Below are 20,866 nucleotides of genomic sequence, written 5' to 3'. Positions count from 1 at the left end.
AATCTAAATTTTACGTTCTTACGCATTTGACGCGAATCGATCTGACTAGTGTATCCGCTATCAATGTATGAAAGTTATATTCGAAGTAAACGTGTGATAGTTCGACCATGAAAATGCATTTTGCAGAGTAGGCTAGCCTAATTAACAGATAACAACAAGATTTCAATTTTGTCTCTTCTAATCTCCTATTGTTTGATTAAATATCGTATGATAATATTGATAGGACATAAAATTGGGCATAAATAATTTTCTTTTCCAAGTTGAGCTAGGTTAGGTCCAAAGGCAACTCGAGTTTGAAGTCATTACGCCAAATGCGTGCTTTCATACACTTGATTCTGCATATTTACGATATTCCATATGAACTTCCTTTTTTGCAAGCCACATCACACATGCATGTGTATACACAAGAAGTCAAATGATTCTTGTATTTTGGAATATTGAACAATTGATTTCGTGGTAGTTTGTAAACAATGCATCAGGATGGATCGCGTAAGGAAATAAGTAGAAAGACAAAAACCAACCTTCCCAACATACAAATGCGGAAAATCTTTAAGCAATTGGTCAGGTATATTTTGACAAGACACAAGCATTTATCATATTAGCAATTCTAGACCCTAATGCAACTGAACAATCTTTTAGGTCCACCCCCCCCCCCCCCCCAACAAACAAAACACAAAAAAAAAAAAAAAAATCCCTTTAGATTTGGTGGTCTAAAATTTTATGCACGTATACATAACTCCATGGACCATCATTTTCTGAATCGAAATTAATTTCATATGCAAAAACAGTATCATAAATTCAAAACCAACAACGTTTTTAGTTAAGTATTAATTAGCGATGTGACTCTCTTTTTTTTTTCCTTTGGCTTTCCTTTTGGATATTACCATAGCACATGTTTTGTTAGATTGTTCAACAAAATTAATGTTTGTAGGACGTTTTCTAATTACTTTATTGTTAGGTACAATATTTTTAATCAAGTTATACTCTAGTAAACTTTAAAATAAAAAAAAAAAAAAACCAAAACCAACCATCCATAAGACTGAAAGGTGGAGGTATCAAAATTTCATTTACAGCTCATGAAATAAAAAATAAAAAAAAAGGGAGCAAAACAAGAAGTGTGTAACTCATCTCAAACTCCAATTCAAGGCATAAAAATATAAAAATGTTAAGAAGTCATACACTTGGAGAAAGTCAACTTCTTAAGGGCAAAACAAAATCCCGACCGCTAATCTCACATTTGTGAAACATAGACTTATGAGCGAAGCGGCATACGTTCTTCCACGTCAGCTCAGGCGTGCGTTCTATTGACTGTACATTTCCTCCCCCAGAACAAGGAGCGGCGCGTCCACTTACAACATACAATATGTCACGAAGTGAGAACCTTGTGGAGCATTTTTCCATTTTACTTTATTAAAAACTAATAACCTTTAGTATTGGGAGGGCTGGATTTGATGGAATATTCATTTTCCCCCCACTATTTCTTGGTGGAAGAATATAAGCCAACATGCTAAATTGCTAATGTCATTTTCCTTTAAACCTCGATGAAAAATAAATGACTCAAGTGAAGATAAACATAAATTATAAATTAATTAAACATACATGACATTTGAAAATTGAGTAAACAAGTCAAAAGATAAATCGTAAATCCAAATAGAAGATGTGAAGTATTTAATAAGATTAAAATTCAAAATCTTTTATTTATAATCAGTAAAGACTCTTTGCTAATATTGTGGAAGGATAATTTGATTATTTCTAAACATTAATTTGCTTTAAAAAAAAAGGATCTTTTCTTCGACACTAGGTTAAAGATTTTTTTTTTATACAAATGTGAAAAGAATAATTTAAAATTTAAAAATAAAAATGATATGTCATGCATTTAGTACATGATTTAAGATGACTAGGGAGAAAATAGTAGGATCGAGAGCTTCCCATGGATGACATGTCATGAGCGCGTGCAAATTGTAATACGATACGGAGTAGTATACAGTGGAGCCGGGAGAGGACGGAAGATTCAGCCAAAATCTATTGGTGGAATGAATCTATCTAAAAGAGAACTCTAAGCGAAACACACAAGATGCGATTTCAAGGCAATACTGGTTCCCTTGGCCAGTTGGCTGTGGGACTCCAAAGAGGTTTTGCCTTTGAACTTTTCGAATTCGAGGTTGCGTTGCGTGACGGTAAATACTATGCACTCCACGCCACTACTGGATGTCTTTTCGAATTCAATTGTGTTTGGATTGTAATTTTCTGAAATTTTTATAAAAAATATACCGTAACGATTTGATATATGTGAAGTAAAAATATGATTGAAAAATGTATTTATAAAAAATACAAAATTTTTTTTTATAGAAAATCCCTTTTCAGATAAGATTTTACTTCAGTTTGCTAGATTTATCATTGTATGAGGATGAGGATGAGGGAGAGGAAGAGTGGAAGACAGGAGGATGGAGTGGTAGTGACAGAGAAGGGAGAAGGTGCGAGATGGTGAGGAAAGATTTAATAAATTTTTAAAAATATTTTAATAAAATTTTAAATTTTAAAAATATTCTAAATCACATTTAAAGTGAAAAAGCTCTTGAAATATAATGTTCTAGTGTAACTTTTGCAAAACACCCTAAAAAATATTCTACATCCAACCTGCATTTCGTGCTTTGAATCTACAAACGGACGTTTGTTGAATATTATTGTCCAAGTCATAAGATCCCAAATTCAGTTTTCTTTTCTTTTTCTCTTTTCTAGGGAGACTAAGTTGTTTCTAGAAATTGAAATGCTTTAATCACTGCGTAGGAGAGGAAATTAATTTGATGCCATTCTTCTCAAACACTTTTCTTTTTCTTTGGGATAAAATAGCAGCTTCTTCTCAAACACTAATCTGTCAATATTAGAGAATGAGAGGACTACCTGAGGTTTCGATTTGTCATTTAATGCTTCACAAATACCGAAATCCATAGCATTAAGCATGACTGATTAAAGCCAAATCAATGCACGTATGTCTAATCAATTTCTCTAGGAATAGAAATAACAAAGCAAAGTGGAGCGTCCAATAAACCTTCCAAGATTAGAAATTTTTGCAAATGAAAGATGACATCTCCAATAAAAATATTAGAGTGAGAATCATTTGGTTCAAAACTCTCAATCATCTTGAATGTGCATAACAATCTTTCATTTGTTGAGAATATAATAATAGAATTCTTAGTTTCTTTTATCATGGCAGTATATAATTGCATGTCTCGTAATGGAGAGGAAATTTATCCATAATTTATGGATGAATGTAATCTAAGAGTTCAAAATATTATAATTATCTATAATCAAAGTTTGAAATTATCTTTTACTCGTAACCTAATTAGTAGTTAAGAAAAAAAAACAAATTTCACCAATCAGAAACATTTCCACTCCTGGATTTAGTTAATCTTTCTCCTCAATTTTAGTTAATCCAAGAAGTGCTCTAATACACTGTTTGAAGGTGATTTAGTTCCCTCTAAATTTTCCTTGGCTTCCTTTGGGTCCAATCCTCTCCATAATGCAGAAATATAAGAGTAGGGTAGCAATTCTAGTGTTGATACGGGAAAAAAAAAAAAAAATCCCTCTACGAGGTTTTTATTTTCTCAATCCGAAACTACTTTATAACAATTAACAAGTAGTAAAACTAAGGATAGGTTTTGAAATTAAGAAAACGTTCTGTGAAAGAAAAATAAAAGAAAGAAAAAAAAAGAGCTTGGACTGAGAAAGGAAAGGACTCTTATTGTACCGGGAAAATAGTTACCAGGTTAAACTACCCGTCTGAAGATGAGAATCTGATTGAAGATTCTCTCGCAGTCGTATACTTCTCCGAACAACCCCGCTTCCCAATATTAGTACTTTAATCCGTGTATTTTCTCATAAAAATACCATTAAAAGGAAGAAGACGTCATAAATCTGGTCTACTTAATTTAAAATACGTTTAAAAAAAAATGAAGAAGACGTCAGACATCTGAATTGCTTCATGCGGCCAACTCTGAAACTGCACTATATAAACAAACTCCTTGCAGGGGCTGGCTCAGTACTTCTCTGCCCTCAAGAATTCATCCTTCATTCATTCTCAGAGCTCAGAGAATTTATTTTCTTGCTTAAAATGGCTTTGCTCTCGGATCTTGTTAATCTTAACCTCTCTGATTCTACAGAGAAGGTGATCGTTGAGTATATATGGTGAGACTAATCACTTGCTTTGCTCTGTTTTCCTCGGTTTTCTGTGAACTTCTATCCGTTATCTTTAACTTGGCTGGTGAAGATTTTGCTTAATGAATGCTTCCGTCGAAAGGGTTCTTTTTGGTTTCATTTTTGATGGCTTTTCTTATATTTTTTTAGTAAAGATGGTTTAACAACGAGTAATCTTCATGGTTTCTCACCTTCCCATTGGGTCTTGTGTTCATATTTTTATTGGAGTAACATCTAATCTGATATCACGAGTCTTGTTCCTTGTATACACTCTTGTTATAGAGAAATGCTGTGCTTCTATTGATGTTTAATTTTTCCAACGGAGGTGAAGATTGCAAGGCTCTTTTGCAATGATCCACTCCGGGAGATACTTTTTCCATGCATTTGCAGAGGTCAATGAATAGGTTAAATCTAAATGATTTGTGGTTTTAAACTTTTTAACAGGGTTGGGGGATCCGGTATGGACCTCAGAAGCAAAGCCAGGGTAATAATCTTTCTGCTTACCAGAAGACTGAATTTTGTTTAAGCCATTTTTGGTCCGTTGTTTAACTGAGTGATTATGGAGGTCGATGACGTATGAGATACTTGAAATATTGCAGACTATTTCTGGTCCCGTAGACGATCCCAAAAAGCTGCCTAAGTGGAACTATGATGGTTCTAGCACAGGCCAAGCTCCTGGCGAAGACAGTGAAGTGATCATATAGTAAGTTTATATCCGCAACGTTTAGAATGTTTTCTTATTCTGCTAATGGACTATTTGGTAAATGAACCAATTTTTTTTTTTTTTTTTTCACCATCTAATGAAACAGTCCTCAAGCAATTTTCAAGGATCCCTTCAGGAGGGGCAACAACATTCTGGTAAGCGGTATTCAGTTGTATAATCTTTGACATAAAATACACAAGATTTGATTTGACTTTATGTCTCGATTCTCTCTCTCAGGTCATGTGCGATTGTTACACGCCAGCAGGTGAGCCGATTCCCACAAACAAGAGGCATAACGCAGCCAAAATTTTCAGTCATCCTGACGTTGCTGCTGAAGAGCCCTGGTAATTCTTAATCCTCTAGTGCTTCTGGAGTGTGGTTTCTTATTATCTAGTTATCTGCTTTTCTTTCTTTTATTACCTCTTTTCATTTGGAAACGTATCCATGAAATAAGGTACGGAATTGAGCAAGAATACACCTTGTTGCAAAAGGATGTCAAGTGGCCTATTGGATGGCCCGTGGGAGGCTTCCCTGGGCCTCAGGTAATTTTCTTCTACCAGTTGCTTTCAATTCTATCCTCATAGTTTGTCCACTTCAGATAATTCCTACTGAGTGGTTCTTCAATCATGGTGCAGTTAATTATGATTCTTGAGGTTTTGGCCTTTCTTTTTCCTCTTTTGAAGTTACCCCTGATAATATAGCCGGAAGATTTGCTAACAATGCAGATGCCAATAGGATTGTGCACTAAGGATATATGGATAACTGATTGGTAATATATCAGTCTGCAGGATGGCCAAAATTACCCAAATTCTCTTAACCTGTCATACAAGAATTTCATGTTAGTTGCGGTAGAATAAAGACCTAGTGTTAACTATCTTTTTCAGTTCTTTTTCTAAATATCCCCATGTACGTTCTCTCTCTCTCTTCTTTTTTTTTTTTTTTTTTTTTTTTCAAATTTCTTAACATGGGCTTAGATTTTCCTCCCTTTACCACCAAGCCTCGAGTTTGTTCTCTTCTCTTTCCGTGCTCTTGTTATTGTCTTTAATCGTTCAAGATTTAGATCATTTATGTTTCTCCCCATTTCTTTGATTGCACAGGGCCCTTACTACTGTGCAATTGGAGCTGATAAAGCATTTGGACGTGATATAGTAGATGCACATTATAAGGCGTGCCTTTATGCTGGAATTAACATAAGCGGCATCAACGGGGAAGTGATGCCTGGCCAGGTAGATAAAGCTTGCTTCTTATGTCTCCTCTTGGCATCTTGTTATCTCCTTTAGCATCTCTGATTTCTAAATTTTCCTGAATATTTTTATAGTGGGAGTTTCAAGTTGGACCAGCCGTTGGCATCTCTGCAGCAGATGAGCTTTGGGTTGCTCGATACATTCTGGAGGTATTTGGCTTTAGTTTCTTGAGTCATTGAAACAAGGACAATTTGTTCAAGTAACAGCTGAAATATAGTACATGTCGTTAAACCAGTTAAAATTGTTTGGTAACAGAGGATCACTGAGATTGCTGGGGTGGTGCTCTCGTTCGATCCCAAACCTATTCAGGTAAGGATTTTTATTTTTATTTATTATTTCTTACGAAATCTTGATTTGTCATTGTCAAAGTGAGTGATGTTCTTGGAGAACATGGAGGCTTCTTTTTGGGATCTGAAAAGAACCTTATATGCTGTTGGTTTCAGGAAATACTACATCTTTTTTAACTATTGCAAGAACTTGCTTGCTATACAGCTTCTGAGGGAACTTCTTGTCTGATATCTTTATATTATATTGAAATGTAGCTAAGAAAATCTAAGTGGGCAGAAATTGGATGCTGGAAAGAAAACCAGGATAACAATAGACTATGTGATGTAATATCTATAATCTCTCTCTTTTCACACAACTTTTTAACTCTCTACAGGGTGACTGGAATGGTGCAGGTGCCCACACCAATTACAGGTAATGTAGTATAGAATCTGGATGACTTGTTTCTCAGCTTCCTCTCAACACCTTCCCCGCCTCTCTCTCTCTCTCTCTCTCTCTCTCTCTGAAAATGAAGTTTGTCTTGTTCTTTTCAGCACTAAATCTACGAGGAATGAAGGAGGTTATGGAGTCATCAAGAAGGCAATTGAGAAGCTTGGACTTAGGCACAAAGAGCATATTGCCGCCTATGGTGAAGGAAATGAACGTCGTCTCACTGGCCGACACGAAACAGCTGATATCAATAACTTCTTGTGGGTAAGTAATTACCACTGATATCAATATCTTTGTTCCTACTTCCATCTAGTTCTCCCTCCAAAATCTACCACAGATGCTTTCTTAATGCCTTGAGCCCTTGACATTCTCTCGACATTTCTTTAGGGACGTACTACTTGACATTTGATCATATAATGACACATGATTTCTTGAATCATGGGATTTTCCAGGGTGTTGCAAACCGTGGTGCATCAATTCGTGTTGGCCGAGATACAGAGAAAGAGGGCAAAGGGTACTTTGAGGACAGAAGGCCTGCTTCAAACATGGATCCATATACTGTCACCTCAATGATTGCAGATACTACTATCCTCTGGAAACCTTGAAAGCTCTATTAGCCTGAAGACGAGATAATTCACACAGAAGAATTGTGTTTCACTTACAATTGCTATCTTGTATTACTGAATAGAATAGTGTCCTTGTTGTTTGCTACCTTGTATTTCAGGCAGCAAGGACTATAGTTCATTGCGTTGTTGCCTAGTGCTTTTGCAGCAGTCTTAAAATAACAGTTGTCATTTTACTAATGACAGTTGAAGCGTGACATCCTTTTTGTCATTCTAAAACTTGGAAGTTGGCGTCAAACTTGAAAGTATCGATACTGCCCTCAGAGAATATTGCCAAGAGGGGAAAAAGATGAGGCCATCAAGAGAATAAAGGCGTGAAAAATGATGCTCAACAATACAATTGTGTGAAGAACAATTCAACAAGCCGGTGACTAACATCGTTCTCTACTAAGTTGCCTAGAAGCAAAGCCAGTGAAACTGCCTAGTTGTCAAATTGCAGGCAATACGACATAGAAGCCTACCTACTAGGTTTGAAAGACAAGTCGAATTATTCATTACCCAATTTGAACTCAAGATTTTGCCCAACTTGAGATCAAGTTGTTAAATCACAAGCAAGATGACATAGAACCCCGCTAAGGGTGAAAGACCCAATTCGAGCTCAATAAATGAGAGAGTTATATTAAGATCGATTTTGTTATCTACCCAAACTAGTACATATCAACAACGATATTTGGTGTTACTAAAAATTTTAAATTGCATTAATAATTGAATTCTGTAAGCTAAAATCTTATATTTTATATATAAATAGATGCTCGACTTAGATTCAATAAAAGTTTATCCGATTGTGACTTGTGAATGATAACCAAGTTTTTTTTTTTTTTTTTTTTTTTAATAATAACCAAGTTAAGCTCGACAAAATTTTAAATTGGTTTAAACCCCATAGAAAATACCTGCAACTGATTTGTCATTTAGCAACCGGAGTTAATCTTCCCGGTTGAACCAGAAACAGTATTCCGGTTTAGCATGTCACCTCTGCTGATGGCAGCGCTCACAAAGTGAAAATGCAAAATCCCTCTATTTCGGCTGTGAAGGGTTTAAGAATTTGATCAATAAACGACATAAACTTCAAAAGCTTTATCTGGAAAAACCAAAAATTGACCAAATAATCTGCAGAGGTTTCTCTAAATATACCCAAAACTTTAGTTTTGTATTAACCAGACGATGTCTTCCTTCGGCCAAGCAGCAGTTAATTTGCTGAGAAAGCTCTGGAATTCTCCTTATGCTCGCTCTACCTTTCCATTTTCAAGAAAGCCCACGAATTATTTGCCGGTTCCAGGTGATTTATGAAACTGCATTGCTCGAATTTGAATGAAACTATTACGTGATTTCTTGATTTTTAAGTTGACCTTTCATATATTCCAACGTGAGAATTCTATTTGATCAGATGATAAAGTTGTCATTTTTAACCATTAACTGAATAAAGGGTTATAGATGATCTCATTGCCACAGCAAAATCAGTAATAGTCTCTTGGCCGGATAAAATTTATGGAGTGGTAATATACTTGGTAGCTGAAAATTAGATAAATTTAGTTGATGATATATGTTTTAGTGCTTCCTCATTGAAGAAGGTGATTCTTTTTGTTTCCAGGAAGGCGAAAATATTTTGCTGAAAATGGTTTTGGAGATTATGGCAGGAGTGGGCAGCATAAGGAAACCTTTCAATGGATTCTTCTGTCTGGTCAAGCTGGTAGTATCATTCTTTTATGGCAGCATTTGAAAATAAGGGTTGTTATGGTCACTATATCATGTTTCTGCACGAGGGAAAATGCATATTATGAGATTTTAGATATCTTGTGCACTACATAGTAATAGTTGACACTTCACAATAACCGAGAAATGCAATGTTTGGAATTCTCTTCCATTCTATCTAACTTTGAACGTTTCTTGGTTCAAAGCACACATTTAGCCACTTTTGAGTGTACCTAGATAACAAATGGTACTGAATATTTATAAATAATGTTCAGAAACATCGGATTCTATTTAGAAAATCTCCTGCTTATGAGTTTCCTTTTCTCTCCTTGTACCCTTCTTCTCAGCAATATTTCTTGGGATCAATGGAACCCCAGCCTTGGCAGATGATTCTTCAATTCAGTTAAGTTCTGAAAATACAAGCGGTCCCGAGATAGCTGATTTGCGCCAAGTTGAGGACGGTTCTGTGGTGTCTAACATACATACTTCTAAATGGAGAGTTTTTACAGATAATGCAAGGGACTTCTTTTTGCAGGTAAGCAATGTTCTGACTCTTTTCCCAGAGATTTATCTTTCTCTGAGTGTGCGCGTCGTGATTCTGGACTTATCTTTGTTATTTTACTGTATCCAAGGGAAAACTGGATGAAGCTGAAAAGTTGTTTCTTTCTGCATTACAAGAAGCTAAAGAGGGGTTTGGCAAGAGAGACCCACATGTTGCATCGGCATGCAACAACTTGGTAGGTTGTAGATGGAGAAATTTCAAATATAATTCTTAGGACTCTCCATATAAATGTTTGCTTGATTTATTGTTTTGACTAGAAAAACAATTCCTTGGACAATACGTAATTGGAGGTGCCGTCAGATTGGCAAACTTTAGTCTTAACGGCTTCAATTCATCTAAATTGGTCATCAAGTGTCGTGGTGGTCATGGGCGTTCATTATGTTGTCATTCACAACTTATAAACAATTATATACATTGTTTTTCTCTTGATGTTTGAACAATTACGTAGGTTTTTCTCTTGAAGTTTGGGTAGGAATAAGTATTACTATTGAATTGAATGTAGTGATACCTGGATATGGCTTCTCTCCAAGATGTATGAGAGTGCAATATTTGGCAAATTCTGATGCCTTGTTTTGCAGATAAAGATCTAAAATCATACTTTGAAATGTTGCTTTGGTCCAAATGCTAATTTTGTGTTTACATTATTTTAATTAACACTCCCAGTATTAAATATGGTTAACAAATATCAATAGATATCTTTCTCTTTATTTTTCTACTTTAGAAAAAATTGAATTTTCATGTTATTGCAACTCTGATAATGTTGCAGGCAGAATTATATAGAGTTAAGAAGGAACTTAATAAAGCTGAACCTTTATATTTGGAAGCTATCAGTATACTTGAGGAGTCATTTGGACCTGATGACATAAGGTAGGAAATTTTCTTTTTTGTTAACTGAGTTATTACTATGTACAAAACTGCATTTGTTTGTCCTTTCTTGGTTAACTATACTTTGAACTTCACCAAGATTTTCTTTGTTTAGTAATATACCTATTTGTGTCCAATGCATGGATGACTAATGAAGCATAAACAAGTTTAAATTGCTATAACTTCTGTGATCAAGCTATTTAACAGCCTGCCTATTGCATGCATTTAGTGACATTTACATTCATCCTCATGCCTTAAAGAGAAGTAGAATGGTTTTATGTGATTTACTGGGCTACTAGTTGAGTAACTCATTTGACGCTTCAATGTACATGTCTAACCACTATATAACTGTTATACATTTGCACGTGCTTTATTATAGAGTTGGGGCTGCCCTTCACAACCTTGGCCAATTCTATCTAGTCCAGCGGAAATTGGAAAAAGCTCGTGCTTGCTATGAGGTAACTGCATGAACAAAGCACCGTAACTTTCCGGCATGTCTTCACTGCTTCTTTGTTTTCTCCTTCAGGATTCCATTTCTCCATCAGTCTAATTCTGTTCTTTTTAAGGACCAGCGTCTAGTTGTCTAATTCAATCTGGCATAGCCCCTGGTTCAAATGAACTTTAAGCTTTAATATAGCATAGTGATTGGGCCTGGCATATTTGTTTCCCTTTTAATCCGAATATAAGAGTTTAGTGCAAAAACCAATTGTATGCTTGGCTATTCTCTATAAAGCATAACATCCACAAATTAGCCGCTTTTGGCTCAAAAGGACCAAAATTTTTGTACTACAGCCCAGATTTGGAAGCACAAATTTTTAACAGAAAGGCCTGAAACTGAATTTGTAATTATTCCTGGAAAATTGGATGTCCGTGTTTCTGGCAAGGAATCATGGAGCTGTTATCAATTCTATGAGATTGTTGATTAAGTTCAAGGGATACAATGGAAATACCAAAGCGAGATACTTCTGGCCCTGTGCACTTCACCTTTGCAAATTTGCCCATAACTAATATCACTTTTGCAGTCAAAACATAGAAAGCCATGCATATTGAGTTTCTGCATCTGACATGTTACCTTATAGACTTTGATTCTCTCCTTTCGAGTGATTTGAATTATTCAAGAATATACATTTCATTTTTGTGTTTAAGGAGAAGTGGTATACATCATGTGTAATAATTACTAATACTGTTTTTTGCCTTTCTCTTTCACAATTCCTTTGGCAGCGTGCTCTAAAGGTATGCTATAATCATTGAACTGGTTTCTCTCCTTTACTCTGATAAATAAAATTACTGACATCTAGTCTTATTTCCTGGATTTCTTATCTAGATAAAGAGGCGTGTTTTGGGAGAGGGCCACCCGGACCATGCTGATACAATGTATCATCTTGGAACTGTAATGCCTTAATTTTCTGCCTTACTGTTAAATCTTCCCATACTTGCTGCATTCTGGTAGCTTATGTTCTTAACCTTAACATTGTTCAGTTCCAAAAAATTAGGTCTAAGGAATGATCTGATATGAAAGATACATTTAGGCTCTAATTGGCGGCTGGGTTATGATTGGCACAATAATGAAAAGCTATGATCATTAGATGCTTAAAGGCCATTAAGTTAAGTATGGCCAGTCCTGGCATATGCTTTCCTAGGAGTTGTTGTTTGTTTATGATTACTTTTGCCCACAACTTCAGATTACAGATCAGTTCAACATTTAGATATCTAATATTGTCCCTCATACTTGAATAGATTACTTTGGCAGCAATGCTTGGCTACTGCTATTGGCTGAAGTTTTTTACTCTTGGAGTTCCTTAATTTGATTCTCAGTTTGTTCAGATTTCATTTCTGTTATTTGCCAAATTAATAGGTTTTATTTGGTAATCCTCCATTAGACTTGGGGACCGGTAAATTCTCAGGAAAAAATGGTACTTTTTGCCTTTGGTAAATTTTTCAAAAGCTTTATTTGGTTATACTCTTGTAAGTGTTAATACGCCTCATGATTTTTAGAGGCGATTGATTCAGCCTTATTATTAGATCTTGAGTAACAGATACAGTTGTGACACTACTTAATTATTGTTTTAGTGGTTAAGCAGTTGCAATAATTCATCTGGTGTTTTTACTATGTTTTCCTTTTTTGTTCTAACAAGTATAATGGATGAGAGCGCTCTATTTATTCTATTGATTCCATTATGTGGCCACTAGTGAAAAGCATTTCAAAGTCTTCAGAAATTGAGCCCTTGCGTGAATTTTAGATTCACATTGGGAAGGTCAGGATGAAGTAATATGAGAGGTGAACATAATTTTCCTTCTCAGATGCTTCCAGTTGGGTGATTTCTCTTGTATGCATTAATGGGAGTAAAATTTTTTCTGTTAGGACAGCTAGATTAAGTTCTTTTTGTTATGTATAATGGTTCTCTCACTGTTCGTCGTCTTATACATGTAACCTGACTTCCAGGTAATGTTTCTTGAAGGAAAAGAGAAGGATGCTGAGGCTTTGGTTCGAGATTCTGTTCGAATACTTGAGGTCCATTAATCTGTTGCAATTGCTGGTTGTTTGCTGTCAATGATTTCTTCTCTTCTCTTTTCCTCATTGGCTTTGTACATAAAATGTAGGAAGCTGGGTTAGGGGAATCATTTACATGTCTCAGGAGGCTGCAATATCTTGCTCAGGTTGTATTTCTGTACTATCTAGTTGAGGAAGGTTCTCTAAATTCATTGTCATGGAGGATGCAACCCTAATTTTGCATCTATTATTGTTCCTATGGTGTCAGCTACCTGCTCTTTTTTTTTTTTTTTTTTTAATTATATCTTAAATCTAGGTAGAAGGTCTTTCAAGGAGTTTCAGTAAATATATTCTGTTTTTGAAAATTGTTCAGTTTATTCTTAAGCTCTTGATTAAGCTGTTGATTGTGAAGACAATGACGTAAGCAGACAGAACAGATAAACATAGTTATCATAAGATTTTGCTTTAGCTTGTTACCTCAACCATTTGCTTGCCTCTGCCTAAACCATGTTCAGTTCTTCAAAGATGCTCATCTACTTTATGTGCATAATTGTATTCAGTCCTTCATTTTCCTTCTTTTATGTTGTGCATATATTCAGTTGCTTTGTGGATGTAACAGGATCCTGTATCCTGATCATCTCATGCGGAATCATTGAAAGCTCTTCAATAAGATTTTTTTTTTTGGGTTTGTAGATCTACACAATGTCCAACCAAATTGCAGAAGCTGAGAATATACAGAGAAAGATCTTACACAGGATGGAATTATCAAAGGTATTGCATGTTCCTTTTTCTGTCTTTACTACTTATTCAAACTCCAGTCAAGAATCTGTCTCATTTGGTGTTGTTTGGTTATACTTTAGCTTTTGTGGTGAAGTGGAAACGATACTCGCTGAATAGTTGTTTTTACAACTGGCTGGGATTTTCTATAGCTTTTCCCAGTTGCTGAATGGTATTCACGATGGGAAAACATGCACGGGATGGTCATAAATAGCCTTCTGGATTATATCTCTTCATGAATGAATACAAAATTGAGGATGCATATAGAAAATCAACAACCTTGGTGTTTCAAATCAGCTGAATTGAAATGCAATCACAAAATAGGGTAGTAGTGTGGCTGATGGTTGAAGTCTCCTTCATAAGCTGATTTTTTGTGCCAACAGTGCCCACAGTATCAACATGGACAGCTTAGATAGCTTCTTTTCGCAACTCCCTGCACACTTTCACTTTTTCTTCTTCTTTTCAAGAACTTGAATTTCTTCATATTACAGTAAGTCTCTCGCTGTATATTGTCCCTTTGCTTCAAACAAGTTCTTCTTATCAAGATATGGACACATTGAAATTTTCCAACGGGAAGAAACGTTTTCTCATTTTCTGTGACTGAACCCCAACAATGCTTCATTGTGTTATGTGCTCTTTCCATCAGCTGTCATACCAATTGCAGCTGCTGATGTTTAGCTGCCTTCACAATCTTCATGTTACTATTGTATTTTGGCTTTGATCTGATCTTGGTTGTATGCAATACACTCGTTTTTCTTGATATGTCTTATTGCTGCTACCTTTTTTCTGTACTTATGTATTCCATTTTTTTCTGGTCATCATGTGCACAATACATGCATAACAAGTAGCGTATTTCTTAGGGTTGGACTTCCTTGGATACTGTAATTGCTGCAGAACGCCTTGCCCTGACTCTTCAATCAGTTGTAAACTTAAAGGAAGCAGAAGAGCTCTTAGAAAGGTGAATTTCATATATCAAAGACAGAAGTTTGTCAAGTTTACTAATTCCATTTGCAAAAATGTTTAATGCATCAATTTACATGGCAGATGTCTTGATGCCAGAAAAACCTTACTTCCTGAAGACCATATTGAGGTTTGTGTCAACAAAAAACACTGACATTGTCCACCTCTGTAGCTGTCAATTTTTAGCGGTTCTTTCTAATTGAAAAGTCTGCTTATCTTGAAGGTGGAAACATTGGAATTTCGTATAACAACAAACTTATTCCTTTAATTACCTCATGAAGCCTGATTGATTGGTTAACTTTGGCAACTATTTTATGAATCAACAAAGTTGGGTGGGAACATAGTTGCTGCTGCCTAACTTATCCCAGTTGAAAGAAAAAGAAGAAAGAACAAGAAACATGATCTCAACTAAGATGATTAATTTGGTTCACATGCAGACTGCTGCAAATATGCTCTACATTGCTAGGGTGAAAAAGCTCAAGTCTAACCAGCTAAGGAAGAAAAATGTCCCTCAAGCAATGGAAGAGCTGGAGAGGGCAAAAGGCCTTTTAAGTAATTCAATAAGGTCTGTTCAATATATCTTGATCTTGTTTACTTCACACATTTAATGTTGTCTTTGGATAGTAGAAACTAAATTTTAGTTGGGGGCTGTGTGCTTTAGCAGTATAGCTTTTGATATATGTTAATTGGCTCTTCAATGATGCTGAGATGAGAGTGTCAACTCAGTTTAATTCTTTATGCTATTTTGGTTTTGGTTCTTTCTCATTTTCAAGATATTCAAATATTGTCCAGTGTGGCCCATAAGAAGTCCTTAATCCATGAGTTTTAGGCTCGTCTTAGTGGCCTAGTAATCATGGACGAGCAAGTTAACTGTAGCTGCCCTCAAGGCAATATAATTATTGATATGTTTTTGATGTTTTGACATTCTATTGGGAGTCTTAATACAGTAACATCAAACTTTTTTTGGAAGAACATCAATGTTCATTTTGAGGAAAGTTTGAAGCACTAAATTAGAGATTGTAAGTTTAGTATTCTCCTAGCGTCTCTGCTGAAGCTAGAAAAAGATTGTGCAATATATAAAAGACTAGGTTTAATGTTGAATGTTTTTTTGGTAAACAATTAATTGAAATGAGGAAGTATAAATGTTGAGGATCATATGAACAGAACTTATTTCTACAGACTACATGTATACACTAAAAGAAATTGTGAGAGACCATCAGCGGATCTTTAACTATTTAACTCAGAAAAGTGGTATAGCTTCTTAGATCATTATGATCTTGGACAGAAGTAGTATTAGGCAAGTTTTCTTATTTGGTGGTAATCTTTCTTGTAAATCTCGTGTGTTTGATATTGGAATACATTTTATGGAACATTTCACTCTTCTGATCCTCTCCTTTCCCATTTTTGATCTGTGAATAATAGGGTAGCTCGAAAAGTTCTGGTTCAATTAAGAAAGCAGAATAGAAACCAGCAGCCCCATGGAGTGGTCCGAAACATTGCCAAAAATGAGCATTCAGCAATGTTAATACTTGTGAGTTTCCTTATTGTTTGCAGGCTTTCTTGTGTGCAAATTAAAAAAAAAATCTTGGGTGGAATATTGTAACCTTCTCAAGCATTCATCAGTTTTGGGGCTCTCTTGATGGTTATCATTTTCTTTATCTCATTGTTTTGGTTCAAGGAACTTTGATTATCACAATCATTTTCATGTAGTATTCTTCTCTCATATTTTCATATGGACAAGTTTGACATTTTCGTTTTGCTATTGATTCTGCTTTTCATTGATGTATGTTCTTTAAGCAGACATCTTTTTTCTATTTCCTTTTGTGATGGTTATACCTCTAATGGTATTTACAGCTAGAAGTATTGACAGGTAAATTGGTTCAGAAGATCAAAATTCTGGAAAGAAACATCTTGAAGATCTATCCAATTTCAATGAAAAGAAATTTAAACTATGTTAGTTTAGTTGCACATCGCTTCAGTGCAGATGCTTTTTTCTAAGATTGAAAAGCTCTTAAACGGGTGGGAAAAGAGAAAGATAAGGTCTATCAAGATTGCTGAATTTCTTAAATAGAAAAGAGGAAAATGCTTCCCTGTAGGTATTGGGGAAAGCTCTGCTCAAGTTAGTTCAAAATACTTACTTAGATTTGCTAGAGATCTACTAAACTTATTTTTAACTCAATTGAATTAACAAATTTCATTGTATAACATGAAGGTTACATGAGGTTTCAGTTCAATCAGCTGAGAAATGGAATCCTCTGTTTTCTTAATGCGTTTGACTTGGTTTGATTTGGAAAAGCTTAGTCAATTATGTTTTATCTAACGTTATATGAGTTCATACACTAAGTTTGGTTTGCAGAAATATACTGATATGTGCTTTGCAATACTTGCTGTTCTGGATCAAGGGACTTTTATGTGATTCTAACTACAATTGCTGGTGAATTTTGCTGCAGTTGCAGTCACTTAATGCACTTGCATCATTGGAGATCACCAAGCTAGAACTGCAGGAGTCTATGGTCAGTGTTTGCAGCTCCGTGAAAAATCAATGAAATTGATGACCTTTTGGTGAAACATTAAGTGTGATACTTTACCTTTAATAAAAAATTGAATAAAGATAGAAAAGATGAAGTGTGGATCTCGTAAAATGGAATATTGTGGGTTGATAAGATTATTTTATATTCTCAAATAGAATAAGGTAGGTCATTAGAATAAAGGATTCCTCTGAGATACCTGGCCATCGGTTTGGAACAAATCTGAACTAGAAGTACAGCATCCAATTCAGGTTACAAATATTTTGAATGTCCAAGTCTTAAGCATCTGTTACTTCTTCACATACTCAGGAACAAATCTGCTCTGATAAAATGGAATTGATGGAAGAATTACTATTTTTATTTTCTCAGATCAGATGTTATACCTTTTCATTTTTTTCATCAGATTTGATAATTAGATATTATCAATTCATCATTTTTTTTCCAGTCATTTCTGATGTCTGAATTATTATGAATATGGTAATGTTTGTAATTGCATTGGTAGTACCATGGACGTTTCTTTGACCTCATTGTAGCAAAACATGCTTCTTATGGGGGTTTTGTGCAAATTCTTGTTACTGCTTATGGTGGTTATTGTGGTAATGTTGTCATACTGAGAAGGCTATTAAGAAAATGACCAACAGAAAGCAAATATATAGCACTTGATGCCCTTGTTTTTGATCTTCTCTATCTTCCTTACCAATTCACTACTGCATCTCTCTGATCAATTGGAGCTTGAGTGGGCATACATTATAAAGCAGCTTGACCATAATGGGCAATATACTTTTAGAAAGATTAATTTTATGCTTATATCCAGCTGAAATTTCACTATCTTCTGGATGTTCTTTTCATATTATCTCTGTAGGATTTAATCCTAAAATTCTCTACCATGTTCTGGTTTTGAAAATTCTTAGTGCAGTTTAATCATTCTTAAGTTCTATTTTCTGAAACAGGATGAAGATCGTCCTGTCTTTGAGGCTGAGAAAATTCTTCACGAATGCATGTCTACTTTTAAGGAGGTACGTGCAAAATGGACTATAGATCCTTGTCAGGTTGATTTTGCTCTCCCTTTCCAGAAATTAGTTGTATGGATGTGTTCCCTTACACATAAAAAATCGTCATATAGCTGCAGATATTGGATTATTTACAATATTTTTGTTATATTTTTACCAAATTAGAAAATATTGAACAAAAATATTGAAGCTTTTATAAGTTTGAAATGACTTTGAAGTCATACTAAGAAATCGGCTTCCCGGTCTCCTCCTATCACATGTGGCTTTTCTTTTTCTTCTTTTGCAACTTACAACGTTATTCTCCACTCAGCAGACAACATGATGCATCATGGAACACGATCTTCTCAGAGCATATGAAGATTCAGCGATGCATCTCCCCAGCTGGTTTGACAGTTTAAATAAAAAAAAAAAAAATTGACAATCAAGCCACAATACACTTTTAGGGTACAAAACCCAGAACCTTATCCTCCTATAATCCTTCTTTAATCCAAATTCATGGGTCACTAGCGGGGAGAGCTTTTCTGCATTACATTTGCTCTTCCTTTTATGATATAATTTACCATTTCTACTGTAGCTCATGCCTTTCCTGTTGACCTCCTTTTGACTCGTCTTGCTGATCCTAGTTGCATGTGAATGAGGTCTAATCCTGACAATGGCTGAAGAGATCATCTTTTTTTTTTTTTTTTGACCTCACATGAAGAGATTGTCACTCCCTGTTTGGCAGTAATTGTTCAAGGCAGTATGGTTTTTCTTTGCAGTTTGGCACCGAGACGTCCTTGTCTAGTTCTCCTGAGGTAAAAACCGAGTACCTCTCGTGCTTGAAGCATCTACTCGCTTTGATAAATGATAACTCAACAGCAAGCGTTAAGCAATCCAGAAAGGCTGCTTTGGAAGAGTTGAAAGACGAAATCAAGCATGTAGAAGTTGAAATTTCAGCCACCAGAAAACGTAGAAGTTAAATTTGTTTGTACATGATGTAAGTTCAGTCACTGGCATCTGCAGATTCAAAGAATGTTCCAGCAGAGTTTAACATGCAGTTGAAGTCCTCAGAATTGTGCTAGCTGTTCAGCTAAAAGAAAGCACAATGTGCATATAGTTAGTTCTCTTTGTTGGATTTCCACAGTTTTGCTTCTGTAGCTCAATTGCAATTGGGAGTTTTGATTCCTATTCTTTTGAAGGTTTACAGGGTTTGCTTCGATAGGTATTCTGTACAGATATTTTTACTCAGAATGTGAAGTACATGGTGACTGAAATTCCAGAGCTCTCCAGCATATGCTCATTTTAACATTTTTCCCATGAAAGCAGAAGATAAGGAAAATATAACAAACAACAGCTTCCAAGTAGAAAAGAGAAAATTAAATCAGCACACACATGAAAGAATGCACATCTTGTAGCATATATGGTCATGAATGCTTTTACACAGAATGCTAGTAGGTGATATATTTTTGCAGCTACAGAGTTCAAAAAGCTGGAATCAAGGACAAATTTACTTCATTGTTGGCATCTTTAATTAAGAGAAACAACCAAATTAGTGCCTCCTTTTCCGATTTGTTATCGGCCAACTTTTGCATTAGGCACTCTAGCATAGTGGGATGACACGAAAAAGTGCTTGATTGCTGATTCAGAATAGTTGCAAGTATAATGATAAAGTATCTAGTCATAATATTAGTATATATACTGCAACACTGCAATGTAAGGGAAAAGAATTTTTGTTATCAAGTGATTATCCAATACTTTTTCTTCTTCTAATAGTAGATACGGCAACGGTTGGATTAGGTGACATGACCAAACACAACAAAAACAAGTAAGCAACAGCCAAAATAAAACTGCTACGGGTGGAAGATCCAAATCACAAATATTGCAACGGGTGGAAGCTTAAACAAATGCCCCGCCGCCGCCGTGCCGTGCCAGAATTCAACCACCACCGGATTATCAGAGGGAAGATCCAAAAGTACCATCATAATTTTGGAGAAAAAGTGTCAAGTCTAAAGTTCTTCTGAAGTTTCATTAAAGTATCACGGATAACCGGCTCAACCAATAATATTCCAACCAATGTACGTACATAATTAAGTGTAAAATTTCAAACGTGCAGGGCATGTGAAAACAGTTCAAAGCATTTGATTTTTAGAAGTAACGTATTCAACAACAAATTTGGATTGAACAAATCAACTGAACGCACGCAACCTTGTTTTTCCTTCTACTAGTAGATATATAAAGGCTGAGCAGGACACGAATACAAGTTATAAAGGCTAAGCAGGACACGAATACAAGTTGACTCAATTGATAAGGAAACGTGAATACAAGATTATGAATTTTTATACCGTTATGCTACTGACCTATAGTTTCGAAAATATATCTTGATTCATGGTGGTAGTGACCGAAATCGAATCCATCCAAACTTTAATTTAAAAAAAATAAAACAAAAGAGGCTGAATGGGATGACCAGCCTGGCTAACTCTCTCTAGCAATATGAACATGATGAAGATTTTCCCGGTCACCCGGACTTC

At 35.4% G+C, this 20,866-nt stretch overlaps 2 protein-coding genes across 3 annotated transcripts; both read left to right on the top strand.

The window, feature by feature from the left end:
* Positions 1 to 4,027: 4,027 nt before the first annotated feature.
* LOC140010484 (glutamine synthetase cytosolic isozyme 2-like) lies at positions 4,028 to 7,675 on the top strand. The gene is made up of 12 exons (XM_072057687.1): positions 4,028 to 4,185; positions 4,639 to 4,678; positions 4,794 to 4,897; positions 5,004 to 5,052; positions 5,135 to 5,241; positions 5,352 to 5,439; positions 5,995 to 6,123; positions 6,216 to 6,290; positions 6,397 to 6,450; positions 6,803 to 6,840; positions 6,960 to 7,119; positions 7,308 to 7,675. The coding sequence occupies exons 1-12, from the start codon at positions 4,112 to 4,114 to the stop codon at positions 7,458 to 7,460; spliced, it is 1,071 nt and encodes a 356-aa protein (XP_071913788.1). The 5' UTR covers positions 4,028 to 4,111; the 3' UTR covers positions 7,461 to 7,675.
* A 604-nt stretch (positions 7,676 to 8,279) lies between these two features.
* LOC140010483 (uncharacterized) lies at positions 8,280 to 19,619 on the top strand. Of its 2 annotated transcripts, XM_072057685.1 has the most exons (18): positions 8,281 to 8,754; positions 9,067 to 9,165; positions 9,515 to 9,702; positions 9,800 to 9,904; positions 10,496 to 10,596; positions 10,973 to 11,051; positions 11,815 to 11,826; positions 11,918 to 11,983; positions 13,037 to 13,105; positions 13,195 to 13,251; positions 13,778 to 13,855; positions 14,722 to 14,819; positions 14,906 to 14,951; positions 15,259 to 15,386; positions 16,244 to 16,352; positions 17,272 to 17,334; positions 18,300 to 18,365; positions 19,118 to 19,619. In XM_072057685.1, exons 1-18 carry the CDS (start codon positions 8,640 to 8,642, stop codon positions 19,316 to 19,318), a joined length of 1,680 nt encoding a protein of 559 aa, XP_071913786.1. In that variant the 5' UTR covers positions 8,281 to 8,639; the 3' UTR covers positions 19,319 to 19,619. The 2 variants fall into 2 exon arrangements, with proteins under 2 accessions (XP_071913787.1, XP_071913786.1); XM_072057686.1 differs by lacking the exon at positions 11,815 to 11,826 and having other exon boundaries at positions 8,280 to 8,754.
* Positions 19,620 to 20,866: the final 1,247 nt, after the last annotated feature.

The sequence above is a fragment of the Coffea arabica genome, chromosome 7c, assembly GCF_036785885.1.
Source record: "Coffea arabica cultivar ET-39 chromosome 7c, Coffea Arabica ET-39 HiFi, whole genome shotgun sequence".
In the NCBI taxonomy this organism is placed as follows: Eukaryota; Viridiplantae; Streptophyta; class Magnoliopsida; order Gentianales; family Rubiaceae; genus Coffea; species Coffea arabica.
Note: the sequence above shows the minus strand (reverse complement) of the source record. Positions and strands in the feature narration are given on the sequence as shown.

Excerpts from the sequence above, each read along its gene's own strand:
- LOC140010484 (XM_072057687.1), top strand. The coding sequence starts at position 4,112 with ATGGCTTTGCTCTCGGATCTTGTTAATCTTAACCTCTCTGATTCTACA. Across the intron at positions 4,186-4,638 it reads GTGATCGTTGAGTATATATG|GGTTGGGGGATCCGGTATGG; the intron begins GTGAGACTAATC and ends ACTTTTTAACAG. Across the intron at positions 6,451-6,802 it reads TCGATCCCAAACCTATTCAG|GGTGACTGGAATGGTGCAGG; the intron begins GTAAGGATTTTT and ends AACTCTCTACAG.
- LOC140010483 (XM_072057685.1), top strand. The coding sequence starts at position 8,640 with ATGTCTTCCTTCGGCCAAGCAGCAGTTAATTTGCTGAGAAAGCTCTGG. Across the intron at positions 13,252-13,777 it reads GGCTGCAATATCTTGCTCAG|ATCTACACAATGTCCAACCA; the intron begins GTTGTATTTCTG and ends TTGGGTTTGTAG. Across the intron at positions 14,952-15,258 it reads TTCCTGAAGACCATATTGAG|ACTGCTGCAAATATGCTCTA; the intron begins GTTTGTGTCAAC and ends GTTCACATGCAG.